Source organism: Aedes aegypti, chromosome 3, assembly GCF_002204515.2.
Source record: "Aedes aegypti strain LVP_AGWG chromosome 3, AaegL5.0 Primary Assembly, whole genome shotgun sequence".
In the NCBI taxonomy this organism is placed as follows: Eukaryota; Metazoa; Arthropoda; class Insecta; order Diptera; family Culicidae; genus Aedes; species Aedes aegypti.
In genome coordinates this window covers 380,312,632-380,332,986 of record NC_035109.1, presented here as the reverse complement: position 1 = coordinate 380,332,986, position 20,355 = coordinate 380,312,632, and the positions used below count along the sequence as shown (strand labels likewise).

Below are 20,355 nucleotides of genomic sequence, written 5' to 3'. Positions count from 1 at the left end.
GGACAAACTGCAGCAAGCCCAAGATTCCATTCAAGAATACCACAGGAAATGGAAGGTAAAAGTGAACCCCGCTAAGTCGCAAGCTATCTTCTTCACACGCCGTCGGAGTTGTAGGTACCTACCCCAGAGGCAAGTTACTTGTAGTGGAGTTAATATTCCTTGGTCTCAATCTGTCGGATACCTCGGCGTGACCCTTGATAAGAAGCTGAACTTTGGCTGCCACGTGACAAACTGCATCCGGAAGTGTGACAAACTTATTAAAACGCTGTATCCGCTCGTTATAAGGCGCTCTCGACTGGATCCCAGTATTAAGGTGCTCCTATACATAACCGTTTTCCGGCCCACGGTGGCGTACGGGTTCCCCGCTTGGTACAACTGCGCAAAATCTCACCGAAAGAAAATACAAACCAAGCAAAATCGTTTCAGTGCGCATCGTACCTTCGTGCTGTGCGTACACGAATTCTCTCTGCTATTGGAAGTTTTCTTAAAAACTACCTAAAGCAATAAATCAGTACTTTTCAGTGCTACATAAACAGTACTTTTCAGTGCTAAAATTAAAAACGGTACTTTTCAGTGCTACTAAAACAGTACTTTTCAGTACTATTGATCCCTTTACGATCCTTGTTTGGACCCGTGCCTTCAATTTTTCGTTGGACCCGTTGGCGAAAGCTAGCGGTGGTAATCCTTCTTGGACACCGTCTTGGGAAAAAACCTCTCGAAGGTCACGTCTTCTTTCGTTTATTAACTAAACATGGTATCAACAACTAACAAAAACTGTCACTACACGTGGCAAGAATGGAAGAAAGGACGCTTCCCCGGAATGCGAACTTTCTTCCAAGGGTGAAATGAATAATTGTATCGAAATGAGCAATCAGTTCGATGCTCTAGACAAATTTTCCGAACATCAAATCGAAGCAGCCTCTAGCCCAGGCTCTTTGATTCAAGTGAGGAAGCAAAGAGTGCCGCCTATCGTGGTCAGTTGTTCCGAATTTTGGGGATTTAGGCAGGAGATCTTGAACTCCATTAGGGGAATCAAGGTTCCCTTCCAAATCGCAAAGAAAGGAGACTGTCGCGTTTTGCCGGAAACTCTTAAAGATCGCGAACTTCTTCTCAAACATCTTGAAGAGATGAAGCACAAATTTTTTACTTATGACGACAAAACTGAACGTTTGTTCAAAGTTGTCTTGAAAGGTCTCTCAAGTGACTATAAGTCACCTGAAGAGATCAAAAATGGAATAAATGATTTACTTGGATTTTCCCCAGTCCAAGTAATCATTTTGAAAAAGAGAACCCAATCTGGCATTGTTCGAAAAGGGTTTTCTCAAGAATATTATTTAGTTCACTTTAACAAAAAAGAACTAAATAATATTAAAGCTTTAGAAAAAGCAAAACTTATGTTCGATGTCCGTGTGACATGGGAACATTTCCAGAAACCTGGAGGAAATTACCAGAACCCCACTCAGTGCCGTCGGTGCCAAAAGTGGGGTCATGGTACAAAAAATTGTCGCATGGATGCTAAATGCATGATTTGTGGAGGTTCACGCTAAGGACGTCTGTCCTGTGAAAGAAGATACCAGAAAGTTTGAATGCGCCAATTGCAAGGGCCCTCATAAAGCTAACTTTTGGGAATGCCCTTCACGCAAAAGGGTCATTGAGGCTCGTGCCAGGCAGATGAAAGATAATATCCGTTACGATAACGGTCGTTTCCGCAATTTGCCTGGTAGAGTATCGAACAATGCTCATTTTTCAGTTAACGATCGCTTGATCATGAATCATACCCATCAGGAAGATCATAATCATACTCATTCACAAACAAATTTTAATCCATCGGGTAGCCGTTCGAATCTTTCAATTTCGAATGTATCTACCCACGGTAAATCCTTTGCCGATATCGTAGCAGGAAATTCGAACTCCTCCCCTGTTCGATCCATGGGTACCCATTCTACTTGTTTCAAATCAATTGGAAAAAACCCTACCGCCACAGGTAATTCCGCTTCTTCGTCTACCGGAAATTCTAATGGGAAATCACATGACATGTCTGCCTCTGATTTTAATTTTCTAACTGAACAATTGAATCTAATGATTGATGCAATGTTCAAAGCCACCACTATGACTGAAGCAGTCCAAGTAGGTGTAAAATTTACAAATCAAATTGTTATTGGATTACGTTTTTCTAATGGATCCAAATAATAATTTAAATATTTTAAATTGGAATGCTCGTTCTCTGAATGGTAAAGAGGACGAGCTGTTTAATTTTCTTACGGTTAATAACGTGCATATAGCAGTTATTACCGAAACGTATTTAAAACCTGGAGCTAAACTCAAAAGAGATCCTAACTTTTTTGTTTATCGTAATGATCGACTTGGGGCATGTGGGGGAGTTGCAATCATCATTCATAGGCGTATAAAACATCAACTATTTTCGTCATTTGAAACTAAAGTTTTTGAAACTTTAGGTGTTTCTGTTGAAACACAGTTTGGTAAATATACTTTCATAGCTGCCTATTTGCCTTTTCAATGCTCTGGACAGCAAGTTAATTTGCTCCAAACTGACTTGTGAAAATTGACTCGCAATAAGTCAAAAATTTTTGTCATTGGTGACTTTAATGCCAAACATCGGTCATGGAATAATTCTCAAAGTAATTCCAACGGCAGAATTTTATTTGATGAGTGCTCTTCAGGATATTTCTCAATTCAATGCCCTGATAGCCCTACATGTTTTCCTCTTCTAGAAATCCATCTACGATTGACTTGGTCTTAACCGACTCTAGTCATCTTTGTAGCCAATTAGTTACTCATGCTGATTTTGATTCTGATCATGTCCCTGTTACATTTCAAATATCCCAAGAAGCGATTCTAAATCCTATCAGCTCCACTTTCAATTATTTACGAGCCTACTGGAATATATATGAAACGTATGTTGACTCTAATCTTGATATTAACATTTCTTTAGAAACTAAACTTGATATTGACAATGCTCTTGAAACTTTAACAAATTCCATTGTTGAAGCCAGAAGCATTGCAATTCCAAAGTGTGAAGTAAAATTTGAATCCGTGATTATAGACGATGATCTTAAACTCTTGATCCGTCTTAAAAACGTGAGGAGAAGACAATTTCAACGCACTCGCGATCCTGCTATTTTTGAAAAGGTTATTTTGAACAGAATGATGGCCCACATCAACGAAAATTCAATTTTTGCCAATGAACAGTTCGGATTCCGCCATGGACATTCGAAAACTCATCAACTTTTACGTGTAACAAATTTGATCCGTTCCAACAAATCTGAAGGCTATTCTACTGGTCTTGCTCTTCTAGACATAGAAAAAGCATTCGACAGTGTTTGGCATGAAGGTTTGATTGTAAAATTAAAAAACTTTAATTTTCCAACATACATTGTTAGAATAATTCAAAGTTATCTGTCAAATCGTACACTTCAGGTTAATTATCAGAACTCCAGATCTGAAAGACTTCCTGTAAGAGCTGGTGTTCCTCAAGGCAGCATTTTGGGACCAATATTATACAATATTTTCACATCTGACTTACCTGAGTTACCTCAGGGATGTCAAAAATCTTTGTTTGCGGATGACACAGGCCTCTCCGCCAAAGGACGAAGCCTGCGTGTTATCTGTAGTCGATTGCAAAAAAAAAAATGGATATTTTTTCTTCATACTTGCAAAAATGGAAGATATCTCCTAATGCTTCCAAAACTCAACTAATAATATTCCCACATAAACCAAAAGCTCTTTATTTGAAACCTTCAAGTAGACATGTTGTCACGATGAGAGGGGTTCCAATAAATTGATCAGATGAAGTTAAGTATCTAGGGCTCATGCTAGATAAGAATTTAACTTTCAAAAATCACATTGAGGGCATTCAAGCCAAATGTAATAAATATGTAAAATGTCTCTATCCCCTTATTAATAGAAAATCAAAACTTTGTCTTAAGAACAAGCTTTTGATATTCAAACAAATTTTCAGGCCAGCCATGTTGTATGCTGTACCAATATGGACTAGCTGTTGTAATACCAGGAAGAAAGCTCTGCAGAGAATTCAGAATAAAATTTTGAAAATGATTCTGAGGCTTCCTCCCTGGTATAGTACCAATGAGTTACATAGAATATCCAATGTTGAAACATTGGAACAAATGTCAAATACAATCATTAACAATTTGAGGCAAAAATCGTTACAATCTTCTATTGCCACGATTAATGAGTTATATGTTTAGGTTAAGTAAGGTTAAGTATATTAAAAACGTTTTTTTTCTCTTATAAGCAGGTGAAATCAACTCACCTGTAAAAAAAACTGAACTGCTACGGCAAATGAAATGTAATATGTTGTTAACAAAATGTTAATTAAATCTTAAATTTGTTTTACCAAATTAGGATGATAGTGTTGTCTAATAACACAGAACACCTAGATAAAAGAAATGAATGTAATGTGTGGAATGATACTAATAAAGAAATTAAAAAAAAAAAAAAAAACTACACAAGAAAATATATTCGGTTTATTTAACTAGAGCTGCAGTATTAATAACTATAAAAATTATTGATTTGACAAGTGTGGCATTAAACTTTTGACCACACTGTGTTACACGGTGGGTGTCACGGATTGACATACAATGCTTTGTAGTGAATGCTACTATGGACATGGTCATATTTACTGCACTGATCAGTGATTTTACCCGATTATAGTAAAATTAACAGATTTGTGTAGTGGGTTGAAAACACAGTGCAACAAAAATGACATTTTTACGTGTCTCAAGGATCAAATTATGTGTCTCTAGTAGATTTGGGGTTGCTGAATCAGATGCCGTTCTCAGAAATTTCCCAGCACGTCACAAGTTTTAGCTACAGGTCGCCAAAGTTGTATAAAACATTGGTTTTATTGATGTTTACCTAAAATTTGAAGTATATTTCATCAAACTTTTTTGTGATCTTATCCACCAAGCATGCAAAAGAGGACTTAAACTTTTGTTTTAGATATATTTTGGTTGAAATTTCACGATTAAATTTAGATTAAACCGATCTTTTTGAACATACTTGCAGTCTTCATACAAAATTCTTCATTTCTCTTATATTAGAAATACAATACTTTTCTGAACCATCAAAAAATAATTTTTCCGTATCAAAAATGTTATAAACTTTGATGATAAGTATTGCTATACACATAAAGTTTTAATTCTGTGGCAAATTAAGTAAATAAATTTACATACAAACTTGCATGCAAGTTGGCTGAAATAGTAAATTTTTGCATTTTCAACAATAAATATCTCAAAAACTAGACGTGCTATGATATTTCTGTAAACAGCGATGGATTCAGCAACCCTTAATTAAGTAAATAGAGGTATTTTGATGCTGCAGACAAAAACGTGTTCCGCAGTGAAATCGTTGGTGCAGTTCTTAATTCTACCATGGAGTCGGTAGATTGTACAACAAAATTTGTTTGCGTGAAACACAGAACACCTACACTGAGGCAAAAATACTTAGATTTACCATAAATAACGACCTTTGAATCAGTTAAATTATCATTTTATTGAACACCTAACAATTTCGCATATGGGATCATAAGCTTCATACAGGGTGACCAGCGCACCGGGAAATCGGGAAAACCGGGAAAAAGCCGGGAATTTAGAATCACCGGGAGAAAACCGGGAAATATACGGGAATTTCAATTAGCACCGGGAAAATTATGCATACCAAGTAATGTTTTAACCAGCACGATCTATACTTTAGTGGATTTTTACAAAAGCTTCTGAATTCGAATCCCAAGTTAGTCAATAAAGTCAAGAACATATTCTTTATACTAATGTTACCACTTAGGGGAAGACGGGATAAGACCGAGCAATAAGCCTAAGCAATTTAATTCATGTGTCAAAATTAAGAATGAATAAATCCCTTCTCGATGCAGCATATCGATTTTTTGAAGCCTTGTGCATGATCAAAATATTTGTGATAATTTATTTATTTCTTGAAGTTTGAAAAAGTGCTTTCTTATCACGATTATTTTTAGCGACTGGGTAAAAATGCCCACCCACGGGGTAAAAGCGACCACCACGATTTTCGTGCTCAATTTTGCGAAAAAAGTATATCAGTTCCCTGTTATTCTAAAAGTATCATATTTTTCATTAATTATCGTGGATATTGAAAAATGTTTAGGGTTTATTAATTAAAAGACTTACATATATGCTTATTATTACCTTAAGGCATCCATATTTTGGAAAAATATGCGGATTTGGCTTGTATTTTTAACAAAATTGATTTCATTTTACATGAATAGTAATGTACAACTTTTAAAATGGTTTAGACATTTTATTTGGTATAAATTAGAGGTGGCGGTCTTAACCCATCTACAGTCGTCGGTTTTACCCCGCTTGGACAAATTTCACAACAAGAGCCTTATTTCAAAGCTAAATATTTACAATTCATATATCACTTCACTGCAGCATATATGATATTTCTGTTGAAGCATGGACGGGTAATTTGATATGTTTTTACAAAACAATCCCTTGCGAAATACTTAAGTGAGCATCTGTTAAACTTAGATCAAATTCGATATTGACGAGCAGAAACTTTGTTTTGATACTTGTTATGAAAAAAAAAAAATATGTGAATATCACCCCAAATACTTCGGAATGTCAAAAATCTTGTGTTTATTGAAAGTGCTTGTTGAACTTTCAAGAAAATCGCCATTTTCATGCCAAACTACAGGTGATCCGTCTTACCCCGACGGGCGCTCTTACCCCGTCTTCCCCTACTCTAATCCAGTAAATAATTAGCCAGTAAATTGAAAACATTTAATGAAGGAAAATTTTGCGAAAAGTTTTTCATATAGTTTCATGATGCTTTTTAAGTTAAAAACTACAATGTTTGAATGTTATAAATTTTTTTAAGCAAGCTTGTAATTCACTAAGATCAAATTAAATGCGTTTACAACCTACGATATTCATTGAAGATATGCCATTCGCTTCTTGTTTGGGCTTGGTAAAAATAGTATAAAATTCTAGTTCATTTCAGAATTATGACTATTATTTTTTATCATTGCCTTGAGAAAATGTTCTAGATTTGTGGGGATAAAACATAACAAAAAATTCTATGCTGATGACCATGGAACGAAATGTTGAACAATTGAAAAATTCATTTTTATGTCTTCCAAATCTGTGACCGTTTAAAATTTAAACTATGATTCATTCAAAGATTGACTCGATCCCATCATATAAACAAGGGTCAAATTTGTTTTACCACTGAACTTTTTCATAACAATTTCCACGATTACTTAAAATGATCGTCGTAAAATATCGTTTCATAGATCAAACTGGAATTTAGCAGAATCAATATAAGCCCAGAAAATTTGAATGCGCAGCAAAATATCTGATTAAAAGTCGTTTAAAAAATCGCAATAATGTTTCTTAGCATATCATTAAACCGGGAATATTTTTGAAATACCGGGAAAAAACCGGGAGAAAACCGGGAATTTGAAATTGACTTTTCACTGGCCACCCTGTTCATAAGTGAGGTACATAAAAATCCGAATCAATTTTCAAAGCAATCGCTAGAAGAACTGCTCCGTTTTCGAAATCGGGTTCAAATTAATCAAAATCTGGCAATATGTTATCAAACCATGTCAATTTTTGAGCACGACTGAAGTAATTGGCAAATATTTTACAGGGATTCTTGGAATGGCTTGTGAAATCAGTAATGAAATTCTTCACCAAAATCATAAGTAAAACTTACAAATTTCAACAATCATCGTTGTGTAATAAGTTCTCAATGAATTATTAAGTTTTTTTTTTGCTTTAGTGTAGATATAAGAAATTAATGAATGTTGAAAATAAAGTAATTTATTACCTAAATAAATTTTTTAAGCACAGAAAATTATTAGCGTGATATATTTTCTCTCACTCTCTGAATGTTTTTGTTTTTTTCGTTTTGACAGCGCTACACGCGCGCGCCAATCCTCCTCTGCAGACATCCATTCTCTCTGTTTACATTTTGGTACATTTGCATTCATTACAGTATGGCACTAGTGTTGCTTCCTATCAGTGTCGAAACTATCACGATAATCATTTGTTGATATATTTTAATCAATTTTTGATCTAAGTGCATTTGTACTGTTTTACCAACTTAAATCTACGGTCGTTTATGTTAAAGCTGTGTATACAAGGTATAATCCCGAGCATCATATAGTCCCCACCAGTGGATAATAAAAAAAGGTACGATAAACAAACTGGTACTTATATTGAAGAAATGTATTGTAATAATAGATAGTTGTAAATTTTGGATTAAAATCGAAATGATTATTCGTGTATCGAATTAGATTCACTGATTTCTTAAAGACAATCGTAACCAAAGAGATCAGCAGCAGTAGGTACTTTGCAAAAGATTTGTTGAAAACGAACTAGACGGGGTTCTACCCTTGGAACCTCCTGACGATCAATTTTTGTGACTAAGTTCACCAGATAGTCGTAACAGGTGCGTCCCACTCGAGCTGAGATTTGGTACCACTTCTAGTACTGCATTTGGTCCCTCGGTAGTGCAAAAGGTACCCAAGTTTGACAGATCGCAGTACACTTTGAACGGCATTCTAGATTACCTTATGAGCCATAAAATTTTGGGCAACTGCAAGGGACATGGGGGTCTTTAATTTGTCTTTGGTCGTAATCTTCTACGCTCATCTGATTGTGCTTGGTGGGGTGTTTGTATCAAAACATGCTCTTGGAAGAATGGCGGGTTGTTCAGTATATGAGGACGTATACTCGCCAAAATTATTAATATATGATCTGAATCCGAAAATGGTAACTTTGGCAAAGAAAGCTCACAGTTGACGGATTTCACGCCAACTCGACACGCGAAGGGGTGCCCTTCAGAATTTAATGAAACTTTCTTTGCATATTTTAGTAAATTTAATTACGATACTTTTTGCTTAAGGATGATCGAAATCTGAAATGGCCGTTTTTTTTAAATCGACTTTAAAGTTTTGAATCATTTTTTTTTTCAGTGTAGAAAATGTGTTTTTATTTTTTCAATATTTTTTTTAAACTTCAGGAAATTTCACGACAGTCCCCCATACAACACTTTTTTGTAGGTCTTACCGTTTTCGAGTTATACGGGTTTATAAAAAAAGGAAAAAAAAAACTTTGGGACTTAGAAAATTATTTTTTCAATATTTTTTTCTAAAACGTCAGGAAATTTCACGACAGTCCCCCATACAACACTTTTTTGTAGGCCTCTATCTTTTGAGAAATTACAGGTTTTGAGGAGTCCTACACGAAAAAATCATAGCCTTGACGCAGCGTTGCCGGATGAGGGAGAGCTCACCAGTAGCGTAGCTAGGGGTGCGAACCGCACCGGGCCCCGAGCTCCTAGGGGCCCCAAAATCGCAGTGTGGATTGCTCATAGTTCTAAATAGTCAAATAGTTTTTGATAGGAAACTGACAATTTGTAAGATCGCAAAAAGGATATGAGTATGGCAAGCATAAGTTTTGGAGGAGATTTGGATCAGCGATGAATAGGGTCCTTGATTATCCCTTGTTTAAGGGCAAAGTTCAGAGTAGCCCCGAGGGACCGTGACTTTAGGCCGCTATATTTTAGGGGCCTCCACCAATATTCGTTTTATATGTTAGGCCGGAACAAATGTTAAAATCTTCTTTTGTCACCTTCCATCAAAATGTTTCGAGGGGGGGGACAAAAAATAATAAAATGTAAATTCAGAGAAATTTATCATTTTTTATTCTCATATGGTGAAAAACCATGGTTTGCCACATATGTCCGTCTAATCAAAATGTTTGAATAATAAACACGACATTTTTTATTGTTCGTAACATCGATCGCATAAAATTTTTCATAAAACGGCTTTCAAATTGTACTGTAGCTATTAAAAATTTCAAGAAGGCTGCGAAAATGTTGCACTTATATGCAACTTGAAATCATATCTCGAAAACTTATTCAAACAGACTCAAATCAAAAAAATATATAAACTTACTTTATCGATTCTACGTGTTTCGCAGACGAAATCCTACACGTGGCGCTCTAAACCAACTCGATTTTTCACTTTTAGAACGTGTAATTTCCGGATTTACAAAACGACGAAAGTAAGATTTTCAACTTTCGCAACCTAACCCCTACTTTCGCCGCTCCGCTGTATGGAGAGACAAAGTGACTTAACCACGAATCAAAACAAAACACTACTTGAGCCGATTTTACACTGATAGAAAAACGTCGAAAGTAACTGAATAAATCGGCTTATCATTTTGTAATATTTTTTTTGTGGGATATAACAGGAACTCCCTAGTTTTTGAACGCGAGCTTAATGTATGCAAAATTTAAGCGATGTACTCGGCGAAAAAATGTTAAAAAGTTGATTAATTTTAAAACAGTTTTAAAAGACAGGTTGTGATTCTTCTGAATTTGTTTTCTCAAAACCGTATGAAAGTTACTTACGTCGATTTGAAAAAGTAATCGAGATATTTAGATTGTATCAATTCGGTCCAACATGTATGTAACATTAGGGCGATTCAAATTTTAAAAAAGTTCGATAATCCAACCTCTCATATCTCTCTTATAATCTTCACCATAAAAATAGTGTTCTGTGAAATTTTCAGCTTTTTAGGTGGTGATTTAAAGGCTCAAAGACGATGTAGGTTTATATGAAAATTAATATGCAGAAATTCTGAAAAATGTTTCAATTACGTTAGTACTGTAAGAACAAACATATCATCACATAGGGAAAACTTATTCTTCAAGTCTTAATGAAGAAAGTTGCTGAAGAAACAAATCCGTTTTGAGCAAATTATCTTTGGGATTTTTGTAGATGTTTGCAGGGCTGTGAAGCTAAATAATAGCTAACAAACTCATGAATATCTTTTCTCCTATCGGTCGGATTGAATCTCTTCAGCAAACTTCTTTATTATGATTTGAATAATGAGTTTTTACTATGGGATGATAAATTTGTACTTACATTCCAGTACTAACGTGCTTGGAACATTTTTCAACATTTTTCCATAGTTATTTCCATATAAACCAACATTGGGCCACCTTCAAATCACCACCTAGAAAGCTGAAAATTTCACCGAACTCTATTGATATGATAAGGATTGTAAGAAAGATATGGGAGATTTAATTTTTAAACTTTTTTAAATTTTGAACATTCCTAATGTAACATTCTCGGTCGGTCTAGGGTTTTTTCGTAATGGAAATTTCCTTGACTTCCCTGGGCATTGAGTGTCATCGTACCTGCCACATGTTATACGAATGCAAAAATGGCAACTTTGGCAAAGAAAACTCTCAGTTAATAACTGTGAAAGTGTTCATAAGGACACTAAGCTGTAAAGCAGGTTCTGTCCCAGTGGGGACGTAATGCCAAGAAGAAGAAGAATTCATGTAAGTCATAGGCCACACAGTTACAGTGAAAAAAATAGATTGAGGACTTGTAATCGAATAACCCCTGTTATCTCATATAATACAGTAAAGACGAATTACAAAGCTAGCTAAAAAAATCACGAAGAATAATGAAAATCTACACTGAAAATAGGACATTTTATTTATTTGCCCCTTCTGACTTTTTGAAAATTTTGAAGGGGGGGGAGACAAAAGTAAAATTTCAAATTTGTTCCGGCCTTATTTACCTTGTTGTTGTTCAACCGATTGCACGCATGAGAGAACTTAGCATTCAAATAGCTTAAAGCGGCCTCAGATACCTATTTTAAAAATGTTGTATCTAATTACGACTTTGAATTCATAAATAATTATATTTGTATAATAGATGCCTCCAAAAATCTACAACATTGATAAGCTTTTTATTTTCTATTTTCTTTTAGGCTGATGAATATATTAATTTTCTTTTTAGTCCGAGACCACTTTGGACAATCAAGATGGAGAAAAATTTTAAGGGTACAAAATCAAACAAAACATAATACAAAAACAGTATTTTTTTATGTTTTGAACAGACTGTGAAGTGAAATTTCTTAAGGTATTATTTTTTAAATCTTCCAAATATACCAACCAAAAATTATCCAAATTTATTGTCAGGTGACCTTAAATAATTCATTATATTTCTTTAAAAATTTCTCTTTGTGATGGATATGCCATGGATTTTACCAACATTTTGTTTTTTTTTTCTTTTTATTTAACGTATCTATCTAGATATTTCTCTAAGATTCCGTTGAAATAACGAGAAAGTATTTACATTATTTACATTCGTTTTGGAATTCTTTCATGAATTTTTGCAGAAGACCTAACTGGAATTCTCCAGAATCAACATTAGCAACGAATTCAGGGGAAAAAAAGTGCTTCCATATAGAAACTCTACAGAATATTCTGAGCAACGCTACCAGCAATTTTTCTAGTAATTTTTGAAAATAAAATTCTTGGGGCGTAAAATTAATACAGTCGACTCTCCACATCTCGATATCTTTCCCTATGTCGATAATTTTTTTTGCATATAAATTCCTTCTCCATATCTCGATGAGATTTCCATTCCCGATTTTATCTCCATATGTCGATATGCTGAATATCAAAGGATACTAGACTAGGTTTTCGCGAAGCTGAATAATGTAGAAACACGAAATGACGACTGATTGTTTATTATTTTTCCTATTTTCCTGACAACGGAGCGACTTTCTTTCAAAATATGTTCTTTGTCTCGACCTCTCCCTATCTCGATGGTTCCTTCGATATCGAGATATGGGAAGTAGACTGTATAATATTGCTAGTAATAATCTATCTAACGTTGCTATATAGACGCAGGGTGTCTACTACCTGGAAAACCTGGAATTAGGGAATTTTATTCTATCTGCAAAAACCTGGAATTCTCAGGGAATTTCGGTCCAACTCAGGGAAAATATTTTGAAGTACTAATTCATGGTAGCAGATCATTGCTGAATCTGCATGATTACAAGTTTCAATAACAATCGTCAAATCAATGATTATTGTGAAATATTGTCGCATACTCTAGTAAACTTTTACTGCTTTGTCTATTGAGCTGTCTTAGCCATCAATACTGCTCATGGATACCAATTGAGGATTCCTTATCAAAAAACATCCTAAACAGTATTTATTTTTGGGATTATGTATTAAATAAAAGAATTAAATATACGAATTGAAGGTTGATTACCCCTTGAGATTTGTCTGAGGATTTTTTTCTGGTATTCATCTTAGAAATTTGAATTCCTTACGTGATTGGGATTTTTTTTTATTTCGTCCTTAATATTTTTCCAGGGAGCCTTTTTTTGGATTCGTCAATAAGGAGTTCTATGAAGGCACCAATTCTTCCAGAAACTCCTTAGCGATTTCATCAGTTTTTATTAAGAATTCTTGAAAATGTTTTTGCAAGATTTTTCCCAAGGAGTATCAAAAAAAAAAAAGGAATTAAGGAATTTTGACTGATTTACAGGAAATTATTTTTACTTCAGAATAATCTTTGCATGTTTTTTTTTTTCAAGGTACCGTTTTGTCTCAAATTCCGAACACTCAGTTTTTGTATGGTGATTTGGTTGAAATGTTTCGCTGAAATATGTCACCAAATAACAAGGAAATGGCGGTCAATTGCAATTCAATTTTACCGTCTCCAATATAATTTATACCGCGGGAGTAGTGATGATTCTCTAGTTTGAGACCAGTAGAACAAGCTCAGATAAATTTATTTGCGAAATTATTAATTTGAATACGATTTATTAGTGGTGTTCGGAATTTGAATCAAAGTGTCCGGAATATGAGACAGAATGAACACAGTGTTCGGCATTTGAATCAAAAAGTTGTTCCATACTTTTACGTAAAAACAATACTAAAACTCATTAAATCAACATTATTATTGTCACATCCATCAACTAACAATTAGACTTTGCGAAGAAATTGAAATTTACACAAATATCAGCCAATTAATACCAATCAGATGCATTTGAAGTCACTGTTGGCCTTAAGTATTCGGAATATGAGTCAAAACGGTGTGTTTCAAATTATTTTTTTATGAGTTATTATGAGTCTCGCCGGCAATTCCTCATTAAATAATATCAATAATAAAATCAAACATTTTCTCTTGAATGCTTTCTAAATCTGCATCAAAAACCTCATCCAAAATTTTCACAATACCAGAATACCAGAATTTCAGGAATGGTCCAGCGATTTCACCAGATATTTTTCTATGAATTGTTTTAAGATTTTTTTCAAGAGTCTTCAAAGAGTTCAATTAGGAATAACCGTAAGAAAACTACTAAATATCTTACAACAAACAGAAAGTTATCTTAAAATACCTTTCAAGGTCCTTTTAAATAGAAACATAGAGAAACTTCTGAAGCAATTGTTTCATATATATTTTTTTGATTCCACAAGACGTAGCATCAAAAGCTACTTCGTGGTGGAAATCGTATGGGTGAATTTTTACCAGCAGAATATATTTTGAACTTTTCATCACGAAATTTTCCTCCAAATGTAAAACGTTTTCGAAAAATGTTAAAGGTACGCGTGTAATAAAAGGCATATTTTGCAAACCATTATTTGAGGGGCCCCCAAATCTACCTCCGCATTGGGCCCCCAAAACTCTAGCTACGCCACTGGAGCTCACCGAGGCCCCTCTTGAGGACTGCTGAAGTAGTGTCAAAGCACTAGAAGGTGCCATTGGGTTCGTGCAAGGTAATCAGAAGTTCGCAGAAGAATGCAGCGCGGCCGATGATGCTACAGCAAAGTACCCTTAAAAAAAGTGGAACAATACAAACAGAAGCGAAGGCAGCAAACCATATATTCCAGGATAAAAAGCGTCGTCTGGAAAAGTTGGGATGCAAAGAGATGAAGCAGCTATATCGTTCTCAAGAATCGTGTAAGTTCTACAAGAAACTCAATGCATTCCGCAAAGGCTTTGTGCCGTTAGTCGAAATAAAGGGTGAGATATATTGATAGACGAACGTGAGGTGATTGGAAGGTGGAAGCAGCACTACGATGAACACCTGAATGGCGCAGAGTAGAAAGACCAAGGTTGCAGAAGGAATGGTGTCATCGGTGCGAAGGATGAGGGAGACGTGCAAACTATCACAATAAGTGAACTTAAGGATGAGCAAGAGCAACAAAGCAACTGTGAAGGATGGTATTGAAGCGGAACTTATTGAAATGGGCTAGTTGTCTGCACCGATTGATAGCCAGGATCTGGGATACAGCACAGTACCGGAGCAGTGGAAGGGTGCTTTCCCAGATCATCTTCCGCCGTATATCGCCGCTTGCAAGCAGATTTGTGGGAAGTTATCAAGCCGGTTGCGTGGATGGGTGATCGACAACGGACCAAATCTCTATGTTGCGGTAGATCGTCCAAAAGTGTCGCGAATATCAAGTTCCTACGCACCACCTATTCATCGATTTCAGAGCCATCGATCGCGAAGAGCTATGGAAAATTATGGACGAGAGCGGTTTTCCCGGCAAACTGACTAGACTGATCAAGGCAACGATGGAAAGTGTACAGTGCTGTGTGAAGATATCGGGTGCGTTATCGGACCCGTTTGAAACACGCAAAGGACTTCGTCAAGGCGATGATCTTTTCTGCCTCCTGTTCAATATTGCGCTAGAAGGTGTTATGAAACGGGCTGGCTTCAACATGCGAGGCATGATTCAGCCAGCTCATCTGTTTCGCTGACGATGTGGACATTGTCGGAAGAACGTTCCAAGTGGTTGATGAACAGTATACCAGGCTGAAACGTGAAGCAGAAAGGGTTGGATTGAAGGTAAATACGTCGAAGACGAGATATCTGCTGGCAGGAGGGATGAGTTCGAGGTGGTGAACGAATTTGTCTACCTCGGATCATTGGTAACGTCGGATAATAACTGAAGTAGAGTAATTTGAAGACGTATTATTGCCGGCAGTCGTGCTTACTACGGACTCCACAAGACCATGCGGTCTGGTAAACTTCACCTCCGTACTAAGTGTACCATGTACAAGACGCTGATAAAATCGGTAATCTTCTACGGGCATGACACGTGGACAATGCTCGTGCTAGGAGTTTTTGGACGACGTGTGCTTAGGACGATCTTTGGCGGAGTATGTGAGAATGGCGAATGGAGGAGAAGAATGAACCACGAGCTTGCGCAACTCTACGGTGAACCCAGTATCCAGAAAGTCGCCAAAGCTGGAAGGGTACGAAGGGCGGCACACGTTGTGAGAATGCCGGACAACAATCCCGCAAAAATGGTGTTCACCTCGAATCCGGCCGGTACAAGACGAAGAGCGGCGTAATGTGTGTGTGTGGGACGATCTAGGAACTGGAGGCAATCAGCCTTGGACCAAGTTTGTTGGCGTAACATTGTAGCGCAGGTCATGTCTTGAAGGTCGTAGTGCCGTCAAAAGTGAAGTAAGTAAGTGAACGAAAACTTGGATGAAATCCAATGAAAATCCTAACGTGGATTCCTGAAAAATCGGAAACTTACTTGAGCAAATTCAACAAGAATCTCGTGAGCCATTCGTGAAAAAATCCATGAAGAAATCTCTGGGGTAATAATCTCTGCAGTAGAGAAGATCCTGGTTGAGTTCGCATGAGAGAATCACTTGATAAATTCTTGGAGAACTGAGGACGTCCTAGAGAAATCTATGGTAGAAACTTTAGAGTTTCTGGAGGAGTCTCTGAAAAGATATCTTGATAGTAATATTGGAGAAATTTCTTGGAAAACCTACGAGAATCGTTGGATGAATGCCTAATCAGAGAGATATTTGAAGGAAGCTTTGGACAAATGCTTGAATTATTTTCTGGTGATATTCCTGAAAAAAGTCTACAATTTTTAGACAATCAATCGGTACCACCCCTGCATACAAGATATTGTGGAGCATTGCGAAATTTAAAATCTCCGCTAACTCCATAGCAATTAGTAAAACCTAGTACGCTCAACTCATTCTCTGATAGATCTTCCAAAATAGTCTACTTACTCCTTCGCTCCCTTCAGCAGTCCTTCCAGGTTTATACTATCGAATGTTGCCATCTTCTGAAGCTCCACCGGTCCCTTGAAAACCAGCGGTGTAGTCACGTTTTGTGGCTTCGATACACTCAGGTAGCTGTGTACAATTTCCTCCAAATCCAGCTGGTTCACCGGACCCTGTCGAGTTCAAAAAAGAACAATAAGTTTGAGTTAGGATTGAATCGCTGATAAGTAAGTCCTTCACCTTAGTATGAACATAGCTGCCGAAGTGAACGTTGTCGAAGCGGTATGACCCCGTGAGCACTTCATCTCGATTCGTCAGCCAAATTTCCCGATGAAGCTGTTCCAAGCTGTACCCATTAAGCTGAGAAACGTCCGGTTGAAGGTGGAAATGAACGTTCCCTTGAACCTCCACGTTCATCGGTCGTTCAACGCCACTAGATGTTGCGTATTCCCGTAGTTTAGCGTAGTTCATCCCGTTCAAAGTATGCTCCACGTGTATCCGGTTGGCCACAAGCAGATTACCATCGATTCGTACGTCCTTGAGATATTGACGATTTGGGGAGTAGTTCAACAGCACGTCGGTGGCCAGGTTCAAACCGGAAACGAGACCCTTGACGGTGATTGGCTGATAGGAGACAATCCCCTCATCTAGAAAAAAATCATACAATCAACGAGTCATCCCATAAAACTACACGAGCAATTATTCTCACGAAAGATAGCCTCCGGTAGATGTTCGCTTCGATCCAAGAAATAGATGTCCTGAACCAAGTCCTCCAGCTTGACTCCATTGAAATACCCATCGACGAACATCCCCTCGGCTGCCACGTGCTCGAAGACCTGCGGCGCCGTGAACGTTTGGTTGTACTCGTTCAACAGCCACGTGCGTCCGAATTCTTGCGCCGGGACGCCGTTGATCGATCCGTTGAAGTACACATTGCGTACGTGTAGAGGATTCTTCAAAATCAACGTTTCCTCCACAATGACATCCTTCTCGAGGGGATCGTTGATCTTCTTCAGCCCAATCAGGTCCACTCCGTTGATGGTTGCTTGATCCAGCAGTATGAGTTCCCCAACGGTTACGTTGTAGAAGCCCTTGCCGCCAGTTACCGCAATCGAATCAGGCTGAGCGTAACTTTTGTGTAGTGTGTCAGAAAACAGGAAATCCAGATCATAACCGAATAGCCTGGATTTGTTGTGCGTTTCCATTCGACCGACGCTCAGGTCTCCGTGGATCGTCAGTTTACAGTTTACGCAGCGTACCTTCGACTTGATGCGTTGGTTGGTATTCACGGTAAGGAGCGTACTCAGAGGTCGTTCCTCGAACAGAGTCGTCTTCGCAACTACGGTGGATGCGATCAATTCCTTGAAATGGATCGTTCCCTTAACCACTTGATCGCCAGTCTTTTTCAGTATCGTTCGATTCAAGTGCTTTAAATCAATGTCATTGATCATGGCAGCATCAACTCGATCACCACGTATGGTTAGATCTCCGTTGAATATCTTCCGCCCGGTAATGCGCTGCAGTTTTTTGGAAGGTATTGGGATGAAGTCGCTCGGATTGACACCATTGAGATTGTTGGCGAACGCGTGATGCACAACAAGAGGTTCCTTGAAGACGAAGTTCTGATTGGCGGAAGCTGCACTTAGCGGAAGGCCATGGTGATACAAATCGTAGAAGTTGAACGTTTTGCTCGATCCGTATATGTTGGAGGTGTTCAACAGTTGTCTGATCGATACATCTCCGGTTATTACAAAGTCGCCTTCCAGATATACGTCTTGGGTGATCGTAGAAACCGGATTCAATTTACTCAAACTACTACTGTTGATTTTTCCCTGAAGGTAGATTGGCCCCAGAAGCTGGACGTTGTCGAACGACTTGGTACCGGTGATGAGTTGAGGTTCCTTTGGGTCCTTCAGCAGTACCTGCAGCTGATCGTCAACCACGTTGATGTGGTTGATGCGATCATCTACGTGTAAGTTCTCCATGTACACAGGGTTGATGAACTGTACGTCTTGTCGTACAGTGAAATCCTGTTGATCCGGCGTCGGTTCGGTCATGACTAGGTAGTTCAAATCTACTCCAGATAGTCGTTTGTTGGGAGTTTCAAGTTTCCTTGTAACGATATTATCGAAGTTTATGCTACCAGTAATCACTTGATCTCCAACGATCTTCAAAGCGTTCTTGTTGATATATTTGATATCAACATCATTCACAAGACCGCTGACTTCGAGATCTTGAACTCTGATTTCTTTGAACTTTTTCGGATAACTTTCAACTGTTCTTTTCTGTGCGCTGTCGTACTCTGATACTCGATCCAGGTACGACATGATCATCCCAACATCCGTCGAGTTAAGCTGCTTTGCCACCAAATTACCCACTGTAAAGTTCGTGGCCCGTAGTGTTCTTCCCGTGAATACCTGATCCACGCCACGAAGTAGAACATTGTCCGCAGACACATGAACACCATCGATTGCCTTATCTACGAACAACTCTCCGCGTATTTCAACCGCTTTTGCATGCAAGTCTACTCCTTCCAAAGATCGAAGATCATCTGTCGTATGCAACAGTGTTTCACTGGCATAGCCGTTCAAGAACTTTACCGCCAATCTGTCTTCAATGATCAGTCGATCTACATTGATCACATCTTCGTGTTTTGTTTGATTCGCAACTCTGGGAACCACCCGCTCATCGTTGACATTCTTCGCTTCTAGATCCCTTATCAATCCGTCGGCCGCGATCACCTGCGGTACCCTAACGTCCCCACGGACTTCCATCGCTTCACTCAACTTCAGGCTGTCATCGATCAAGCTACGAAGTTTCTTCGCCTTCTGCTTCAACGCCTTCATCTGTGCATTCACATTGTTCAAATAATCGAACGCTTCTTGGTTGAACATGAAGTGCTTCGTGTGTAAAACTTTAGTCCTCAGCTTTTCCACACTCGAGTCCTTGACTTCTATATCCTTCTCGAACCTTGCACCGCTACCCGAAATCTTCGGCAGCGCAGCCAGTTTGTTATAAACCTCTTCCAGATTGACGTTCTCCAACTGATGGGTCGTTTCGCTACACCACGATATAAACTGCCCGTAGACATCCCGGAGATCATTCTCAACGCCGTAGATAGGAGTGAACAGGTTCGCCGTAGTCCCGTAGCTTTGCTTGTTGGCGATCACGATCAGACTGGTGTTCAGAATGTGTCGATAGACGCGCATGAACGACACTCCCGTGCTAAAGGCATTCCGGGTGTAATCAATTCGCGAAGGTACAAACTTATAGCCATCGTACTCGTAGATCAACAGGGGCTTGCCTTTGCAGCGGATCAGTAGCAGGAAATCACCGTTCTCGTGCTGAAATAGAAACGTGGATGCAAAGACGTTACTCAGAAGTTGTTGCAAATCCGATCTTTTCAGAAATAGCGTAGGACAAGGGCCAAGTCATAATCATATTTACGCAGCATTAGAAATAAAGTAGTC

General features: G+C 37.9%; 2 protein-coding genes across 2 annotated transcripts in view; one reads left to right on the top strand and one right to left on the bottom strand.

Annotated features, from left to right (window-relative positions):
* The window catches only part of LOC5567452, a 52,090-nt gene that overhangs the window by 9,038 nt on the left and 22,697 nt on the right, over positions 1-20,355 (bottom strand). Inside the window, exons 3-5 of the mRNA XM_021852861.1 lie at positions 17,595-20,229; positions 17,126-17,532; positions 16,892-17,058 (exon numbers count right to left, since the gene is read on the bottom strand). Coding sequence (XP_021708553.1) covers positions 16,892-17,058; positions 17,126-17,532; positions 17,595-20,229 — 3,209 coding nt within the window. The remainder of the gene's footprint in view (positions 1-16,891; positions 17,059-17,125; positions 17,533-17,594; positions 20,230-20,355) is intronic.
* LOC5567458 (RWD domain-containing protein 2A) overlaps positions 7,978-20,355 on the top strand; it is a 34,571-nt gene continuing 22,193 nt past the window's right edge. Inside the window, exon 1 of the mRNA XM_001657408.2 lies at positions 7,978-8,210. The gene's annotated coding sequence lies outside the window, so the exon portion shown is untranslated. The remainder of the gene's footprint in view (positions 8,211-20,355) is intronic.